Source organism: Boleophthalmus pectinirostris, unplaced genomic scaffold (assembly GCF_026225935.1).
Source record: "Boleophthalmus pectinirostris isolate CB_2022bp ecotype Guang Dong unplaced genomic scaffold, ASM2622593v1 HiC_scaffold_14, whole genome shotgun sequence".
In the NCBI taxonomy this organism is placed as follows: domain Eukaryota; kingdom Metazoa; phylum Chordata; class Actinopteri; order Gobiiformes; family Gobiidae; genus Boleophthalmus; species Boleophthalmus pectinirostris.
The window spans coordinates 18,601,783-18,622,514 of NW_026571047.1; the positions used below are offsets into that span (position 1 = coordinate 18,601,783).

Sequence of the window (20,732 nt, forward strand, 5' to 3'; positions counted from 1 at the left end):
TTTAATTTGCAGTATTGGTACTGGAGGGATTATTTAGTACTGGAAAGAATGCCCTTGTTTACCTTTTTTGACAGCTAGTGTTTTAACTGCATTTTTATTGGTTAAGAGCGTTGATGTTAAACCAAACATCATTCTGCAAACATTTTAAGATTTGTATTTTTTTCCCATTCCAAGAAGCAAAAGTGAGAAAGTTACGTGACGTGTACGTAATGACGTGCCCACAGGAGGTCCCGCCCACTTCCAGCTTTCCTCGTTTCCAGCCTCTGTCAGCGGATCGTACATGAAGTGAAGTGCATTTAAACCAACGCGGATAAAAGCGAAGGATGGCCGCTAGGGTAAGGGAAAACTACTACAAACTTACTCTACCACATATATAGACTATCCGATTTGAAAAGGGTCCCTGTTTGGGCAGAGAAAAGGCTATTTGTGGAGGCTAGTAGTAGCCAGCACAACAGTAGCCTGTGCGGCAGAATCAGATGTCATTCAAAACTTCGTAATCAGCCCGGAAGACGAACCGGGGATCCCATGACCAGCTCCAAGCATCAAAAAACACACATCTCCTCTTTTATTCATATTTTACTAGATATTTACTAGAAAACGCATATGTTTATACGTGATTGCTCCAGTTTTCACATTCCACACAATGGCACAATGCAACAAGCTAAGCTAAAGCATATGAAAGCAAAATGAAGGAAGTTTACAGCACAGCACTTCCAACGTCAGCTTCTTTGAGTAATGTAAACAAACGCCATTGAAATGAGTCCTATGCAAAATAATCATCAGGGTAACCTGCCTTGAGCTGCAGCCAGACAAACCCATGGAGAACTTAGTGTAAACAAACTAATACTTTATACAGAGAAATTGAAAGAGACTGGGTATTGTTTTGAAAATTAAATAGATGTGAGTTCCTAGTCTACCTTTTTCAAAACTAGTCAGAATAGATTTCCCTGGGTTTTCATGTTATTACTACTCATCTGCATTTCATGGACCTATAACTTTCACAATGTTAATAGTTTTAACTGGGTTGGTTGTAAGGCTGGGTATCATTCAGAAGTTGCTAATACGATACATACCTCGATACACTGAGCTTACGATTCGATTCGATTCAATAAAAAATCAGGGCGAAATCATGGTTGAGTTACTAAAAGTCTTTGTTAAACCACTTTTTCTGCAAAGTTAATGTGAAACACATTTTAAACATCAAAACAGTGAATATGTCAAATGTATTGCAAAAATGAGTTTCCTTCCACTAAACAAATAACAAAACGCTATTACAAAATAATTTAATAAAATATATATTTTAAAAAAAAACTCTTGACGATATATTGATACAGCAGCCCATGATATCGATACTGTATCATCTCATTAAACAATGTGATATATCGATATTTCAATATTTTGCACACCCCTAGTTGGTTGGGTGAAGTATACAGTAGTCCTATTTATCAGTAATATGTAGGGCTGGAAATCACAGGGTCCTTCACATTTTGATATGTTACACAGTACATGTGATAATTGATATATATTGCACATGATTTATCACAATTTTTTAACAGCAAAATACATTTTAATAATTGTATTTCTTTGTTAAATCTCTACCTTCACAACTCTTATTTGAAATACACCCACTTTAAACATCAAAACAGGGAATATGTCAAATGTATCGCATGCACCAGTTTCCTTCATCTAAAAATGCAACAAAATTGTAGCATGGTCACAGAATAATTTATGAAAAGATACAAATAAATACCCATAATGATATATATTGATACAGCAAGCCACAATAACCATACTACATCTTGAAAGTTCAGTATTTGCACAGGCCTAGTAATGTGCATAATAATGTACAATAGAAATACTGCTGTGTCTGGCAACCAGTAAGGTCTAAAATGCCTTCGTAAGCATTTGGCAGTGTCCTGGAGAAACTCATTATGAAGCGGTCCTAAAGGTATAGACCAAAGACTTCACGCATAAGGACATCTCTATGGGAACAATAATGAGTGAGAGATCATACCCAGTCTTTTGCAACTTCCTCCTGCAAGTGTATGTATTAACACAGTATGTAACATTTCAGTGAGCTAATTATGGGTAGAATACAGTGAAGGGCTAAAGACTGCAACTAATTATAAAACCAATAATCAACTGATCAGCAATTTTTATTTGAGTTGTTGGTCAAACTATTATTTCTAATGTAAATATATAAAATGCCAACTTAATTAAACATCTTACTTCCAGTTTGTGTACACTGTGTTTTATGATTGAAAACCTTTCCAGCACATGTTAGAGTCTGTTCAATTCAATCACTTTATTCCCAAAGGGGTAATTAAAAGGCAGGGACAGTAGCAGAGTTACAAAAAAAAAAAAAAGGCATAACTAAATCAAGGACATAGCATCCGTACATACAGTAAAATACAAAACAAGAATGTGTTTACTACATATAACCTTTATCAATTTTAAAGTGAGTTATTTATTCATTAAATAATTGATTCTTCACTATTAATCTGATAGTTAATCTAGTTGTAATTAGAACTTGTACTGTATTGGTTATACTGAACATGTAATGCACAATCTTAATATTATGGCTGCTTTTATGTCTCTATAACCCTTTATATTTTTTTCTTTGTTTAATTTACAGATTATGATAGCGGCGAAATGCCCGACTGATGAGCTGTCGCTGACTAACTGTGCTGTCATCAATGAAAAGGAACAGCAGTTAGATAATTTAGAGTGAGTGTCACAATAACACTGTACATTTTATATTTCAGGGAGAATTACATCCTGGAGCAAAATGTAATCTACCAAGTCACCACTAGATGCTGCTGATCTACTTTATACTTAAGATCCTACAGAAAGAACATGAAAAGCTGTAAAAGACATTGTCACAACAGAATTCAGTATAATTAATAATGCCATTAAACAAATCCACTTTTATTTATTTGTTTTTAGGTATTTAATTTTTTAACCATAAATGAATTTAAAGACTCACTATGTAACCTTTCTGGTCGAGAGTCTTACATCTGCTAGTAAAGTTGACATCTTTGTGCTATTTTTTGGAAAGTTGCACAGTGCGGCATAACATTTTTCAGTTTCTGTGGAATTAAGTTAGTGTAAGAATGTATGTTTTTAAATGTATGTTTTAAGTAATAAAAGTACAATAAGTGTAATGCCATACTGTGGAGCATTCCAGTCGAAACAGTAACATCTCCATGCCAACCAAAACATTGCGGACCCTCAACAGAGAAGTCACATAGTGCTCCTTTAAAAATAATCATGGTTGATATGATTGATTTAGAGGTCTTTCTGTCTGAGATTGTGCATTAACTTGTTTTCCTGTTTCAGACATGTGACTGTTCGCAATGGAGCCCACACTTTTGTGTTCACCTTGAGGACACATCCCAGTATGGCTGCTGGGTCTATCGGCTTCAGTTTGCCACAGGTCTGCTTCTAATCATATACAATTAAACATTAATTTAGTGTATATTTCTATTTTTTATTTTATATTTGAGTTTTTACATACTAAAATCTCCCCTCACTGCCTTAAAGTTTGTGCTGTAATATTGTTTTCTGCTGATCTTTTCGCTCGGTCTGTGTGTGTCACTGCTTTTCCTCTCTCACTTCGCTCTCTCTGGCTTCTCTTCCTTCATCTAAACTTTTGGCCGCAACTACAGACTCAAGGTACTACTGCAACCTCAGCAGACTGGTCTTTTTCACACTGATTTAAAATTGGCAACAAAATAGACAATCCAGCAATTGCTATGGGACTGTACCATTCACTATAATAGCATTGTGACAGATCATTCTAACCTGCTCACAAGCTTTGAACAGTGCAGTTTTAACATTTAAAATCACACAAAACCAATGAGAGTACTCTGGTTTGTATCCAAGTATGACATAAATGGATAAACAATTTCCTCCATTTTCAGCACAATTTGACCCAAACAAGTTGTAGTAATTTCACATATTTTACTATTTTCTGATCCATGTTATAATTTTGTTTCCTCATCATAAACAGACCTGTGTGTTCTTTTCTCAAACAGAAAACACTCTGTTCCACCTTGTGATGTCATGTGGTAATACAGGAAGTGCTCCACTGTGTTTTTAAACTCCATACAACTTCACTAGAATGACTTGGATGATTTCAGTCCTAGAATTCCCAATTTCTACTGAACAAAAGATAAAATGTAGCTGTTAAAAACAGCCACTTCATGACATCACAAGGTGGAACAGAGCATTTTGAGCTTTGGGGATGTAGACAGACTAATAATAAAGGGCTGCATTTTGACATGGCTTAAAGTTCACAAGGGTCTATTTTGCATAATGTAGGAGCTTTAAAAATTTAGACAAACTTATACTGCATTCTCTTCTATTTTTAAAAAACAAGAGCAAATTAAATCTGAATAAATACGAAGTGAATTACTGCTGTTTGTGTTAAAAGGATCATATGCCAACTGCTATGTTGCTTTCTCTCTAAGATTTTTGTTTTTGTAATATTCATATCTATAGTCACTAGACTGTTTAGCAAAAAGGTGGAACTTTGTCAAATGTTTTACTCTAAAAACTTGGTCCATTTGACTCATTTGAACCTTTTTGCTACAGATTTTGATTGATCTTTCCCTTTTTGACTGTTTAATTTGTAGTCGAGCAAAATAATGACTTTGTTGCTTGTTTGTTGACAGAGAAAATGGGCCGGACTCGCAATTGGATATGAGGTAGAAGGTGAGATATATACACACGATGATGCTGATTTTATACCTGCATTTATGTATTGCTGATAAACAGGCTCATTAGAAATACACTTGGATTCAAGGGGGTTTTGGATGAGTATTACAAAAACTGTACTTTCTTTGCTTTGGCTGTGCTTTGTTAAATGTTTAGAATATAGTCATTGATGCTTCCTGTTTATAAGTGCCTTTTTGAGTACTTTAACTGGAGATATATTTGTTTTGAATTGTTAATTTCTATGGCAACAGTACAGTTTTTTTCTTCAGTCTGAAACACTTGCATAGTAAAATGAGTGGGTACAAAAATATGCCCTATTCTCTCCTTAACACTTAAGCATTTCTTCAGCTCAGAAATCTTAAAAAAAAAAAAAACTGTATGTAATGTATATAAAGTAACAGACTCTTTACAGCACTATAAGCAACACCCTAATGTTACCAGTGGGTGGCATCATTGCACACCTGTCCAAGTTTGCCCTACATCAAAAGAAGACTTACTTTTTGATTGACACTTGGGCTGCTCCTGCGCACATACCCATGACTGAAGCAACTGCAATGCTGTCACTTTGCCAAGAGTAAAAAAAATAAAAAGAAGTTAGATGAATACATGTGGTAACCGTCAACTAAGCATTACCTGAAGATCAAAGGGCCCATGGGAACACCCTGTCAGTTCTTATTTAAAACACTGGACAACATTTCACTGCATTAGCTATTTAAAGGGGATTTTTCTCATGGCTTTGATGGTTGACATAGTTGATAAAACTCTGGTAATGCTCATACATAGTGGAAGTGTATTTTTATTTATTTTATTTATAGTGTAATGTTGGTTTATGCAAAACTAGAAACACATTTTTAATTTTCTGCTTTGCTGCTGAAGTAAATTATCCAATCAGAAAACAGAATGAGCTCCTTACTCCATGTTACAACAATTCAAAGTATCCATCCATAGGTACATGGGACTATCCAAGTGTCCAAAGGTTTCTAAATTAGTATCATTGCCATAGAGCTTAACAGTTTAAAATTATATCTTCTCTAGCCGCAAGATCTTAAAACTGTTAAAAAGGTCTCAAATTTCAAGTTCCCAAATTAAGGCCTTAAAAAGTCTTAAATTATGTTGTCCAAGTCTTATTTTTTTCACAAAGGTCTTAAATTTCATTAGCCTGTTTTTTTGTATACTCAACCGGTCTGCAGTGCAAATGTTAAATGGAGGGAGGAAAAAAAACAACAATGTGAAATCAAGTAACATGAATAAATGTCTAATTTGGACTATACACAAACAATATTTTGGTTTTTGGAGCTGGTGGCAATGACTAAACAATCAGTAGAGTGGAGGAAGATGTTGGATAGATCATGGGGAAGTGTAGGTTTAATCCACATTGGCTCTTAGATTCTAGATATAGTGGTTTGTTGGTCATTATTAGAATTGGATCTGTTTTTTCCCCCCACATAATGGGTGCGATGTTGGTCTTAATTTTCATTTAAGTGGTCTTAAAAAGGTCTTTAAAAAATCTTAAATTTGGGGTAGTCAAACCTGGAGACACCCTGAAACAGAAAATCCTCAAAATGTAGCACGTAACAGGAAACTGAAATCTCTGAATATGACACAAATTTGGCATCCTAGGTTCAGATGTGATTGAATATTCTTATTTAAACCAACACATGCATGCTACATCTATTATCTGTTGTTTCTGTTTTTTTTCTAGTGTCAGTCTACCGGTTCGATAAGACCAGACAGTGTATTAGCTCAGTGACAATGGAAATCGACTTCCTACAAAAGAAGAGTGTCGACAGTAATCCCTACGACACTGACAAAATGAACGCGGAGTTTGTACAGCATTTCAACAGCCAGGCCTTCAGCGTCGGCCAGCAGGTATCCTTTATTTTAAACTCAAATATTTATTAAGTTTTTCATTTTTAAGGTGCTTTGTGTAACTCATGGCGGCGGTTCAATCTTTCTATCATCATGGAGACTAAGGGCCAATCCCATTTCTAATTTCTACCCCTTGCCCCTTGAAACTGAGCATGAAGGGGTAGGAGTTGAAAGTAAACCCTTAGGAATTGGGACACCCCTTCAACAGTCACATGCATCATCAGTAGTCTCCGCCAACGTTTACATAAGTAAAAGCGACAAGCTTTTGTAATCTTGCCGGTGATTCGCAAGGCCTTCTGGGAAATTGCTCATACCCCTCTGTTTGGAGTGTGCCTCTGAAAAATATAGCTCTACCACTTTCCCCTGCGCCTCTGCCATAACGGTAACTGAACACCCCTGCCCCTACACCTGAACGCGCAAAACGGAGGGCTGGGGAAAGTGGTGTGGCCAAGGGGTGTAATGGGATTCAGCCTAAAGCAGACCAAGTTACAGGTCAGATCTGTGGAGAGGCAGCCCCACTCACAGTCAGAAGACATGTTTTTCTAGATATGTTTGAGCTATAAAACCACTTGTGATTGAATAAGTGTAAAGTAGAGCTTTGAAACATACCAGAAAAGGCTATAACATTTCCATAGAGACAAACATTTGACAACCCTCCACCAGTTAGGTTACACAATGCACCTTTAAATAAATAAAATAACAAAACAATGATTAACGAAACACAAACATGGAGATCTAAATTAACATAAAGACACTTGCACATTTAGACAGTTACAGTTGTAGACATACTGTATACAAACAAAACCATCCCACTGTCCAAAGCATTGTCTATAATTCCTTCCATTATATTGTATTTATTTATTAAAGGGGCATTGCATATTAAAACACAAGATAATGCAAAAGATAAAACACGTTCTTGTAAATATGCAGGATTGATTTCTTCTCTCTTTCTGATTTCATTATCAAATCTATGTATTTGTCTATTATTTTGACACACATCTGCTGTAAGTCCATTCATGATCATTAAGAATTAGTCTAATACTTATTGTTCAAATGTGATGTGTGATATTTTTGTTTTATATACCTACCTATATGTTTTGTTTTTTTTTGTAGTTGGTATTTAATTATTGTGACAAGCTGTTTAGCCTGGTGGTTAAAGATATAGAAGCGATGGACCCCAGCATCCTCAAAGGCAAAAAAGCTTCAGGCAACAAGCCAAAGGTATGAATTTCTAATATTTTACTTTACTTATTATTTTAACTATTATTAACTATTAACTATTATTTTAATTTATTTTTTAACTATTATCTTATTTTACTTCTATAATACATTTTGAATTATCAGTGTGTTTTGTATTCATAGGGAGCCTGTATTGTCATGATGATTTGCTTTATTTTTAGATCGACATTGGTTTGTTGATTGGAAACAGCCAGGTGATATTTGAGAAGTCAGAAACCTCTGCAGTAACACTAACTGGTGAGTTTGCTGCTAATTTGCTAATTGTCGCTAGTTTAATTGTCCATTCGTTTATAGTCAATAATAATTACGGTTGCCAGGGAGGGGCAGCCTTTCTGAACTCATGCAGTATAATGAATTGGCAGTTCATTAGGTTTCCATGGTGAATGAATTGGGGTTTAATACTCGTCTTAAAGTGCATGTTTCTCCAACGAAATAATTAAACTAAAGAGTCAACAATAGCACAAGTATTAATTGTCACTGTAAGTCATTGAAATAATAAGGTTTACTTACTGTAGTACTTCACAAACAACACAAGAGGGGGCACTTTCTTCTTTTTACTTTGTACTTTGTATGAGCAATAAGCTAGTTAAAAGATATAAAATGTGCTTACTTAATTTTATTTAAAATTATTAAAAAAAATATATATATTTTAAAAAATCATTGTTTATGTTTTCAGGTAGATCAAAAACACGTGAGTCCCGTCAGTCTATTATCAGCCCAGACTGGAACTTCGAGGAGATGGGAATTGGAGGATTGGACAAAGAATTTTCCGATATTTTTCGACGAGCGTTTGCCTCCCGCGTGTTTCCCCCGGAGATCGTAGAACAAATGGGTGAGCTTTATCTGAATTTTCCACAATATGGCATTAACCATATTTTTCTTGCATGTATTCAGTTACAGTTGTCCCGCGGTCTCGCTTCTCCACAGGTCAGACCTGTAACTTGACATTGTTACAGGTCACACAACTTCTGCGTCCATTTACTTCTAATTCATCACTCTAACTCTATCATAACTCCATCTTTAGACCATAAACACTTTTCATAGACACTAGTCACTGTCTCTAGGAACATCTCACAAAAACTGCCATTTTTACCCTTTTAAATCCTCTTAATGTCTTAATTTCCATAGTTCACCTGCTGCTAAACATTGTCTTGCACTTTAGAAGAACTAATACGTGTTTGTTTAAGGTCATAATAATATACCCCGTATAATTTGTATAATATTTTGCATTCAGAATTGGGATGCTCAATATATTTTAATCAAATAGAAACTGAAATCACATTTTCTGTTAGTGCAGTTATTTAGATATTAGAATGTCCTCTGCAAATAACAATATATCCTGTCTTTTTTAAAGTAAAACTTCTTGTACCTGTACTAAAAAAAACTCTATAAACATGTTGTTAATGCAATCTTCTCTCAAATGTTATTGCCCCTGGAGTTGTTTACAATGCACACTCTGAACCTAATCCTTCTTTTTAAAACGTGTATCTCAAATCTTATCACATTCAAAATACTTGTCAAAAAATTGCTATTTTAGTTCAGCTCTAGTTCAGTATCACAAACTCCTTTTTCTTTCTGTGTAAATTTGGAGCAGGAGAGGAAGAATGCTGTAAATCACTAATAACTCGAGCTTTCATATTAAGCCTCACTTAAATAACCCAAAATACAAACTACAGTACTTACCATTGTGGCTAATTTCAGTGAGAAATGTCTTAGCCTGAATCAGCAAACTCTGGTTCAATAACGCCCTTGTTGGTTTGGCTCAGAGCGATCCCTGTACACACATATTAATTACAATGTGTCAACTGTCAGATTATTTTGAAGGGGGCAGTGACAAACAATAATAAAAGTCTAGTAATCTTATTGAGTCAGACTCCTTTGGAATTTTTAATCTACGCAATCCTTTTCTTGTAAAAACCTGTTGAGTAGAGCAGAGTGATTTTTGGAATATGTTTAATTGCTTTTTTATCTGACACATACGCAGCTACTTATTTGATGTGGGGCTTATTCAAAAATGGAAAGAACAAGGTTGATTTTGTATGCATTTTTAACATCGTAAACAAGACTAAACTAAACTAATACAAGAATCACATACAGAACATTTTTGTGTGGGCTTTAATTACCAGGTTACCACTCCATGGAGACAGATATTATCGTGTAGGCGAAATTTGATAGCCTAAACAATTGATACTTTGCAGTGACATAATGCTGGGGGTGTTCTACGTGTATTTCTACGGGGAAACATTTCTGTTGTTAACATGGTGACGCAATGCACACACTGGCAAACACAGTCAAAAAACGTTTTAAGGTTGTCTGAAAACTCAAGAAGAAATACAAAATGGATTTAAAAAACACATTTTCTGGAGCCTTTGATCAATACGAGTGTTCGTGGTCCTTTTTAGGTGTTTGATTTTCAACTTAAAAGTAAGAGTGACTAACTGAAAAACTGTTGGTGACTGTAATTTTTTGCGATACTTTTTTAACAGCACAAATCAGCTCACCAGTTGAGTAGCAATAACGTTTTGCCCACTGATACAAATTCAAATGAGTGATAAGGCTATCTGAACTCAGAACAAACTGGTCATTTAAAACTAGCTCGCTGCTTGGGGCCCACTGGTGGTGTGCAGCAGGGTGTGAGGTGACCTTTGACCTTTGTTTATACAGAGAGCAGCCTGTGGCACTGACCAGCTGCCCACTGTAATGAGATCTCTGCTCTGATTGTGCATAAAGGGAAAGTTACAACCGACTTCATCAGTGAATTAAAACAGCCCCACCCAAAATCTAGTGACTCCTCTCTCTGTCAAATATCATGGCATCTTTTTTGTATTTCCTCGTATTATTTAAATGTAGTGAGAGAGGTCAGTTTATTTGGTAGAAATAGGTATAGTGAGGTTTTTATATTTGTAGACTATATTCAGAATTAAACACTGGCATTAACATATATTTGTTTTTTACTAAATATAATAGATTTAGTTTTTACTTTGTATTCACCATACCTGTTTTGAATTGAACAATTTTATCACATTATTGCCCTAGAATAGACAAATACATCAACAGCTTGTGTACCACTTCTGAGAAACAAAATCCATTTTCATAAGTTTGACTTCTTTAGCTGCATTAGTTAGTTTTCTTTTCCCGCACACACCTGTCGGCTGGACACTCCTCCTTCGTCAGGCCCAAATGGCAGTTCAGATGGTTATCTGTCTCCTCTCAATTAGTTTGGCAAATGTCATTAAACAGGTGCAAAAGGCCAGCCACAAGACTGACGATAATCTGGGAGGAACACTGCAGGTGTAGTGCCGTAGTGGCCTTGTTCACATACACACCACAATCATAATCTGATTTCTGGAACTTTAAGATATAGATGAATGATATGTGAGAAATCAAAGGGACCAGGATCAGAAACTAATTGAATGATTTTGCTGTTTACATGTAATTTTAATGGTCTTTTAACTCCAGAAATCTGATATTAAATGAGATTTTGAGTGTGTATGTAGCCACAGTCAGTGTCATTTACCTTAAATGTCCTGAAGGGAGACGAACATGTATGTTAAATGTGATTGAAAATTATTATTAAAAGATCAACCAAACATGTTTAAAATAATTTGCATCTCAGTGTTTTTGAACAATATAATGTTAATAAAAGAAGAAAATGATGGCTTCCTGGTTTACAAATAAATAATACATAATTATACACATTTACATATTTTCAGATTATTGAAGACTGACTTGAGTTTTGTGAATCACATCATCAGAAACATTCCCATAAAAGCAGGCAATATGAGTAAGAAAAGAGTAGCAATAAAATACAAGTAAACATTTTAAGAATAATACAGTATTTAGATTCAGTTAAATCTTGTGCATGTGTATCTGACATCATATAATAACAATATTGTATGTTTCTAGGTGGCAAGCATGTGAAGGGTATCCTGCTGTACGGACCCCCTGGCTGTGGTAAAACTCTGATGGCGCGACAGATCGGCAAAATGCTGAAAGCTCGAGAGCCCAAAATCGTCAACGGCCCCGAAATCCTCAACAAGTACGTGGGCGAGTCAGAGGCCAACATCCGCAAACTGTTCGCAGATGCAGAAGACGAGCAGAAAAGAGTGAGTACACAGATGTTATCAATAATCTGGAATAACTTTAGTTTAGAGATCTGTTTTATAATGGATGTTTTGTGCTAGATTAGAGTCAAATGTTGTATAGATGGATGCAGGCTTGCTATTTACATTTGGGAAACACTTTAGGGACCATGTATTAAAGGTCCTATATTACACAAAATGGATACTTGTGAGCTTTAAGATGTGTTATAAGGATGTTACATCCATAAAAACATTCATTCACACATTTTTGAGTAATCCTTGATGTCATGAGGCAGTAGTTTTCAAGTGGCAGCTACCTTTTAGCTTTTGTTCAGTAGAGATCAGCAATTCCAGGGCTGAAATTATCCAAGTGGTTCTAGTGAAGGTGTATAGAGTTAAAAAACACATTGGAACATTTCCTGTATCACCACTAGAGCTGGGTATCATTCAGAAGTTGCCGATACGATACATACCTCGATACATAGGCCAAGATACGATACATACCTCGATACAATGCACTTTTGATTCGATATGATATATTTCAAATCGATTTGATACAGTTCAATAAAAATAAAGGATAAATCGTGGCTATGATATTAAAAGTCTTTGTTAAACCGCTTTTTGTGCAAAGTCAATATGAAACACAAACATTTTAAGCATCAAAGCAGTGAAAATGTCAAATGTGTCTCAAAAACGAGTTTCATTCCACTAAACAAACAACAAAACTGTAACTGTAACAGAATAATTAAGTAAAATATAAAAAAAATACTCTTGGCGAGCCCACAATATCAATACTGTATCATCACATTAAACGATACGATATACCGATATTTTGATATTTTTTTTCACCCTTAATCACAAGGTGGAATAGTACGTTTTCTATTTGAGAGAAGAACTCAGCCGAAATCTGCAGGGTTTGTGTGTTAAACTTGTGTGAATGAAACAAAACACAACTCCAGGTTTGTTTGTGATGAGGAAACAACATTATAACATAGATCAGAAAATCATGTAATACGAGCCCTTTTAAAAAAAAAAAAAGATGGACGGTTCAACTGTCGCTTTCTATGACAACAGTGCTAATTTTTCATCGCTCAAATACGCATGGACATAATGAGACTGTATAATCTTATTGGAAAATCCTAATTGAAACACATGACAAACTCTAAAACAAACATTTCAAAAACTAATTCCTCTGACTGAGAGATTTGCCCTTTAGTCAGACCGAGCTGTAATAACTAAAATGTGTGTGAATGAGCAGCAGGGCAGAGGGGCCAGTTTTCACATTGACTCTGACCAGGAGTTTTAGTGGGGTCTCACTCTTCACCACCTAATGAGGGTCTGTGCGTGCCCTGACCCCCCTGTGAACGTGGTACACAGCTCCACACCTGCTTTAAATGCTACGCCTCACAGTGACGGGGCAGACTGGCGGGGCAGAAGATGGACTGATAACCCCCCACCCCTTTGCCCGCGCACTTATGCCAATTATGTATTTAGTAACATATTTTTCTCTCAAATGTTGTATAGATTAGTACAGGTAAATCTATCCATGGGTTGCAGAATGATAATAAACAGGAGCTTTTCCATAGCAATTAACAGTTTAACACAAAATCTTTTCAAGGTCTTCAACATATTGCATAAAACCAGAAGCCAAAAGCATGAATTAAAGGTCCTATAGCTTTAAGCAATGTTACTATGTTGTTACCTCCTCAAACACACAGCCAGAGTTGTTGTCAAAATGTATGTAGTGGCAGTTTTCAAGTTAACAGGATGATTTATTTACATGTCAAATCCTGTACGTGTGTCCAACAGCTTGGTGCTAACAGTGGCCTCCACATCATAATATTTGACGAGATAGATGCCATCTGTAAACAGCGTGGCAGCATGGCAGGCAGCACGGGGGTCCATGACACTGTGGTCAACCAGCTGCTGTCCAAGATCGACGGAGTGGAACAGCTCAACAACATCCTTGTCATAGGTACGATCGGCACACGTCTCTTCTACTGTATTTACACTACACTATGCTGTGTGTGTAACATAGATAAAGGCAAAACCCTGCACATCTACACACCACACTATCTCTGCATCTCTTTCCCACAGGTATGACCAACAGGCCGGACCTGATAGACGAGGCCCTGCTCCGACCTGGGAGGCTGGAGGTGAAGATGGAGATTGGTGAGCACTAAAGAATGTTCCAGACTGTTGATCCAGTGTTCAAACCACTCACTGCGTTAACATGCAGGTCATGGAAACCAAGTAAATGACCATTAAAATGCATGTAAACCCAGGAACTGCAATTTAGATTTCAATAACACATCTTAAGGAGTACTCTGGTACTCTGGTGCCCGCTGCATGTAACAGCACAGTCCAGTCACACTAGGAGCAGATTAGGAGAGGCATTCAACTGACTGAGGCAAGAAGCACCTGTGAAAATCTTGTTTTTGGAAGTTTACTGATTTATTATAGATCATTTATATCTGCTGCAAAGACAAACTATGGTCCATCCAGCACAGACTAGCACATGTTGGTTCATTGTTTTGCCATGTGTTTTAATTGCACCTGATATGACATCCCTCAGCTTTCTCTGTGTAGTAATAAAATAAACCTAATGCTCACATTAAAGAAGAGTAATTGTAAGTCATATATCCTGTCCCATGCAGGATTACCTGATGAGAACGGCCGTGTTCAGATTCTTAACATCCACACTGCAAAGATGCGGCAGCACAAACTTTTGGGAGCTGATGTGGACGTCAAGGAGCTGGCCATAGAAACCAAAAACTTCAGTGGTGCAGAGTTAGAGGGTCTGGTGAGAGCTGCCCAGTCCACAGCCATGAATAGGCACATCAAGGTAAGAACTAAAGCCAAATGTGGTCCATTTACCCCAGAAAAGTCCAGGTTCCTCCATTTTGATAGAGTACACCAATCACTTTAAACCTGCATTTGTATTGATATTGTCAATCTTTGTTAAGTACAGGATCTGGTCCAAACATACCAGATTTAATGTGCCAAGTGGTGCCTGTCTTCATATTTGATATGAAGTAAACTGTACAGGTAAAATTATTAACCTAATTTACTGTGTTGTTGTGGGCCACACACCTGGTGGGCACTAGCTCCTGTGCCAGGGAGAGGAGCCACCCAGGTGCCCGGAGAACAGAGGGGCGTGTATGCCCTGTGTAAGGTGTTTTATCAGGTGTGTGGGTCCAGGTCCACACAGCTCCACAGGGCGCACAGATAAGGTGAAGCTCTGCCCTGTGCTCTTTTATTGGATGGTGATGATATGTGATGGACAGGGCCTTACTCACATCTGACTGTGGTGACGTTGTTCCTGTTTGACCTTTCTGCTCTGAGGGACCACATTGTCCTCGGACACATTTAAACTACAGCACATCATCTAATGAGGGCAGTCACTGAGTTCAGTCACTAATGAAAGTGACTTGTGATTGGCTGACCAGACTTTGTTTGTGTTTGTTAGGCCAGCAGCACAGTGGAGGTGAACACAGACACTGCAGAGAAACTGCAGGTCTGCAGAATGGACTTCATGGGCTCACTAAACAATGACATCAAACCTGTAAGTAACACTGAAGCACTGATCTCATACACATGAAATACAATCACTATTAATTACAGAACAAACCATAAGATCATGTAAATGCAAGCACTCTGGCAATCAAATATGCATACTTCTACCTTTAGGCATTTGGTACCAACCAAGAGGACTATGCGAGCTACATCATGAATGGGATCGTTGTGTGGGGAGACCTGGTGTCTGAGGTCTTAAAGAAGGGCAAGCTCCTGGTGCAGCAGACACAGAACAGTGAGCGCACTCCTCTGGTCTCTGTGCTACTGGAAGGTAACACACTAACTTTACCACACACAAGCAGGAGGGTTACTGTCCTGCTGGTCAGAGAGAAATGATTAAAAATTATTTTCTTAATTATTTTGTTTATGTGTATCTTTTCCCAGGCCCACCTAACAGTGGTAAGACCGCCCTGGCAGCTAAAATATCAGAAGAGTCAGATTTCCCATTTATAAAGATCTGTTCCCCGGACAAGATGATCGGACACTCTGAAATAGCAAAATGCCAAGCCATTAAAAAGGTAAAAATGCTCCCCAAAAATAAGAGTCACATTTACAGTTAAGTACAAATAAAAACAATGTTTTCTATGTTTTAGATCTTTGACGATGCCTACAAATCCCAGCTGAGCTGTGTAGTTGTGGACGATATTGAACGTTTGCTGGGTAAATGATCCATTCTCTCTACACTTGTCATTTTCAGTGTTGATTTCATCGACTGAAGCTCATATTGTTGTTCTTTAGACTACGTTCCCATTGGTCCCCGTTTTTCAAACTTGGTGCTTCAAGCGTTACTGGTCCTCCTGAAGAAACCCCCACCAAAGGTACACAAACTATTTGTACCATTCTCATTGTAATTTTGCTAGTCCTTTGGTAGGAAAAAGAGGGCACCAGATCTTATGGGTGCCAATGCGACGTGTTTGTGGCTTTTGGCTGCTTCTGGCATGTGTGAACAACTGTGCAAGTGTATGGTTATTAGCAAGTGTTTTGGTTCAGGCCTGTTTTGCTCCAGTGAATAGTGGAGCCTGAGTCCCATTTCTCATAGTTTCTTTGGTTGTAGTTTGTGTGTGTGTCCAAAAGGGTGCCTTTAACCTACTTCTGTTGTTAATAGGATGTGAATGAGAGTATAGCCCACTATATGGCTGCATGTGCATGAGAAGTGGCGCAGGGCCGGCGGCTGAATGCCTGGCTGCAGTGCTCCTCTGGGGGTGTAAAGCTCCGGGCCCAGCGGGGTGCCTGGACTGGGGGGAGGCACGGGGGAGGCAGGGGGAGTCAGGGGGGAGACCAGGGGGAGACCGAGGGGGGCACCAGGAGAAAGGACTCTGTGAGAGAGCCTGGACCTGGCAGCCTGTGTGGCACCTCATCTGCATGCAGCATCACAACCCCCACGCCATGGGAGGGCAGCAGCCACCATAATCCCCCTGTCCTCTGCTCCTCCGTCTTCTGCTGCTTAAATCCTGTTCAGATCCATCTTAGTCCAGCTATAAAGCTCCAGCTATTCTTCAACTCTCCAGTTAGTCACTAACTCTCCCTCCTCTCAAGAGTTTCAAATACTTGTGAAGTTGTTTTTGTATAATTATTACAGCATCATCATTATCATCATCAATGCATCTAATAAATGCCACGTTTTAGTGCACTTTAGGAAATAACACCACATATTATAAATTTGAAAATGGTGAACTTTGTAACTTTTCTGGTGGAGGATCCATCAAATGCTTCTCTTACAGTTTTATAGTTCAAATATAACCAGAAAAACAGGCATTCTGACTGGACGGAGTCGCCTCTCCACACATCTGACCTGTAACTTGGCCTTGCTTGGTCTCCATGAAGATAGAAAGATTTACTACCATACTGTGAAACATTCCAGACAAAGCAATAACATCTCCATAGAGAAAAGCATTTGATGGACCCTCTAACAGAAAAGTTACACAATGCACCTCTAAATTATAGCAGTATGTTTTGTTTAGGATAGTATCGCTTGGGTTGAGTCTATTTTTAAACATTTTTGTGTTGTTTCAGGGTCGTAAACTGCTGATAATCGGGACCACGAGTTGTAAAGACGTACTTCAGGAAATGGGAATGTTGGATGCGTTCAGTACGACCATTAACATTCCCAACATCTCCAGAGTGGAGGAGCTCGTCAAGGCTCTGGAGGTAACTCTTACATAGTATTTAGAGCATGTACTGCTGATTAAAAAAGACTGTGGGTAAATAGTGCAGATTTGCATAATGTACATTTAACATTGTGTCTTAAGGCTGTATGATTTAGGAAAAATATATAATTCCAATTTTTCTGACAAGCTTTTATGACCATGTGCAATTTGGTTTAGTGCTGGGATTCTGTTGAACGTTCACATTTTAAATGCATCCAGGATGCGTAAAAAGACAGTAATATGAATTGAAAAACTAATACAAGAATCACATTTCAGAATATGTTAGTTTAGATGCATTGTTCACCATTTGCTAACAGCAAGTTACGATTTTTCTTTTTTTTTCTTTTTTTGAGATTAATTTTGTAGCCCTATTATGTATTGATCTCTTGGTTTTATGTTGCCCTCAGGAGCTCGGCAGTTTCAGTGTTCAGGAGTGTGCCAGCATAGCAAAAGCAGAGAAGGGTCAACATATGTCGATTGGAATCAAAAAGTTGCTCATGCTCACTGGAATGGCTGTACAGGTATGCTAACAACATACATATGATGAGACTTTTGTCGCCGCAGCTTTGATTGAGGAATTAAAGGAGCAGCATGTAACTTTTCTGGTCAAGAGTACACCACCTGCTTGTCTCTGTGTTGAAAAACATGCATTCTTACTGTGTGCGGGCTGAACTCTCCACAGATCTCTTGGTCTGGTGGTGCCACCTGCTTGTCTCCATGGTGATGGATAAATTTAATGTCACACTGTGGAACATTCTAGAAAAAGCTATAATATTACTATTGAGAACTGAAAAGTTACATAGAGCATGTTTCAATATTTTTATAGCAAATAATGCAATTCTTCACACTTGATAAATTATTTTCAGCCAGAGCTAGAAGCCTTTAATCAGACATAATCTATTTGTAAAAACACATTTCATGCATTTTTCCAGAGTTCAGTGTCCTTACGTTATAAATGCAATGAGTAAACATCCATCTTGCCGGGAGCAGACACATGAGCAGGTTAAAACAATACAGGCGCTCACAACTGTGGAAACAAAAATAAGACAAAGGCCTCAGGATCACTGCAGATTCTTGGCTCCTCATATGTTATACTCTATGTGTATAAATAGTAGGTGTTAAGCCATCTAGTCTCCCCTTATTTGAAAGCATTGGGAATTTAAGTCATTATTTTATCTGCTGGGCACTAAATCTGATACTAATTCATGTTCCATATTATACAACAGTTGTATTTCTTTTGAAGTTTCTCCATCTGTGCTTGTGTATTTTAATTTGTTATTGGCATTAAAGCACCCTTGTACTGTACATGCAGAACAGTAGAAGTCATGAGGGTAACTTTACACCTATTTTCTTATTATTGCTTTTTTCCTTTAGGTACCAACACTTTTATATCAAATGAATTGAATGTAGGTTATGTAGCTTGTGCTCTGGCTGTTATAAAAACCTTAAAGGTGCAGCAAGTAACTTTTCTGATGGGTGTGTCCATCACGTGCTGGCAACATGTCCAGAAATTGTGCTAGAAAAATAACTTGAAACCTTCTTACTGTGAGTGAGCTCGCCTCTCCACAGACTTGGTAGTCATATATCGCCCTGCACACCCCTAACTCTTCACCGAGACACACCGCTTTGCTTTGGGGTTTCATCTTTTTCCAGCATGCATGACTGGGCCCATGATGTGTCTGACAACAGAGAGGTGGCTGCAGGCGCTGTACTCTGCTCTATAAGTTATTACACTGGTTGCCATTAATTTGACTTCCTCTGCCCCTCCTTTAAACCATGTCCTTTAAACTCATATGCGCACTTCAAGATAACTAGTTTCAGAATGACTTAACTACTTGTCCTGTTTGTTGTTTTGTTGCTTGTCTGTTTCACTTGGGTTTGTCTTTTCTTGCAGATGGAGCCTAAGTACAGAGTTGATAAGTTTTTAAGTCTACTAGAAGAAGAACGAAGGTGAGAACTTTGGGCAAGAGCCTTTTCAACTCCAGTATTTTCACTGTTATAGCATGGCAGAACTACTAACGGTTAATATTTTTGATGCTGTACCAAAAATAACGAACACAGTTTCTATTCATTTTTGCAGAACTGGCTCAAGATTGTATTAGACGAAGGAGAGCCACGCCATGAAAAATACAAATTATTTTAATGGTAAGACTACTAGCCGTTATTAGAAATGTTCTGTGGCAGGTTAAATAGTTTTGAGGAATTACAAATCACGTTAAGAATATCTTAAATTTCATACTTCTTTTTTACCACGCTGTCACACAAAGGCACTTATTATATTGTAATGTAATTTCAGTGAGGTTAGACCACAATAGTAGCCAGCATCTCTGAAGTTTTTCTGTCAGCTGTCAGTAAACAAAATGTAAAAATGCTGTGTTTTCATCTTTGGATGCATTGTCAGCTATTTACTACTAATACAAAATATGCATTGTTACTTTTACTTCAACCACAGCAGCAAATAATGCAGGCTTAAGTGTGATAAAACATGGATTATCTCTGTTTGTACAGTATGGATTATAAAGTCAAATACAGCTGTGTCCTAACAAATGAATTCTCGAAATACTGTTTTTGATCCTCTAATTCTTGATGTTATATGAGACCAATACAAGTTACAGTGAACCTTTCTACTGAAGGTGAATCTTTTTTTCCATTGCATGCTTTGAGTCGTATGGTGTATATAGTTAATGCGCTGACTAAAAATAGGCCAAGTAGACAGGTGCTCTCTTGTGGCTGCATGTTTTACTCTGTCTCTTTGATTTGTCTGCTTTCACTTGCAGTATCTGAGGGTCCAACGGGCTGAGAGACGAGGGATGAACAAGATGGCGACGGTCCACATCTCACTGCAATGTCCAGTCTTATTTCTAGGCAACCTCCAATCTATAAAAATCTTAGAATAATGTAAATTTGAAGAAAAAAAAGTTTTGTTTTGAAATGATTTAATTAATTATGGGTAAATATTGTTTTCTTTTTATATATATCTAAAAATAAATGACTTATTTTAGTGATGTTTTATATTATTTTGTTCTTTTTCATATATACTTTTTGTCAAGGGTAGCACTAAAATCTGTATTTTGTGAGTTACATTATTTATACATTTACT

At 37.4% G+C, this 20,732-nt stretch overlaps 1 protein-coding gene across 1 annotated transcript; it reads left to right on the forward strand.

The window, feature by feature from the left end:
- Nucleotides 1-219: 219 nt before the first annotated feature.
- Nucleotides 220-20,644, forward strand: LOC110154189 (vesicle-fusing ATPase-like). The gene is made up of 22 exons (XM_020918145.2): nt 220-335; nt 2,636-2,727; nt 3,340-3,436; nt 4,677-4,716; nt 6,422-6,588; nt 7,702-7,809; nt 7,989-8,064; nt 8,504-8,659; nt 11,734-11,933; nt 13,719-13,884; nt 14,007-14,081; nt 14,567-14,754; nt 15,379-15,474; nt 15,600-15,756; nt 15,870-16,003; nt 16,079-16,145; nt 16,224-16,303; nt 17,499-17,633; nt 18,040-18,153; nt 19,527-19,582; nt 19,713-19,777; nt 20,410-20,644. The coding sequence occupies exons 1-21, from the start codon at nt 324-326 to the stop codon at nt 19,732-19,734; spliced, it is 2,238 nt and encodes a 745-aa protein (XP_020773804.2). The 5' UTR covers nt 220-323; the 3' UTR covers nt 19,735-19,777; nt 20,410-20,644.
- The last annotated feature ends 88 nt before the right edge of the window (nt 20,645-20,732 follow it).

Coding starts and splice junctions, on each gene's coding strand:
- LOC110154189 (XM_020918145.2), top strand. Junction 2,728..3,339: donor CAGCAGTTAGATAATTTAGA/GTGAGTGTCACA, acceptor TTCCTGTTTCAG/ACATGTGACTGTTCGCAATG. Junction 14,082..14,566: donor GGAGGTGAAGATGGAGATTG/GTGAGCACTAAA, acceptor TGTCCCATGCAG/GATTACCTGATGAGAACGGC.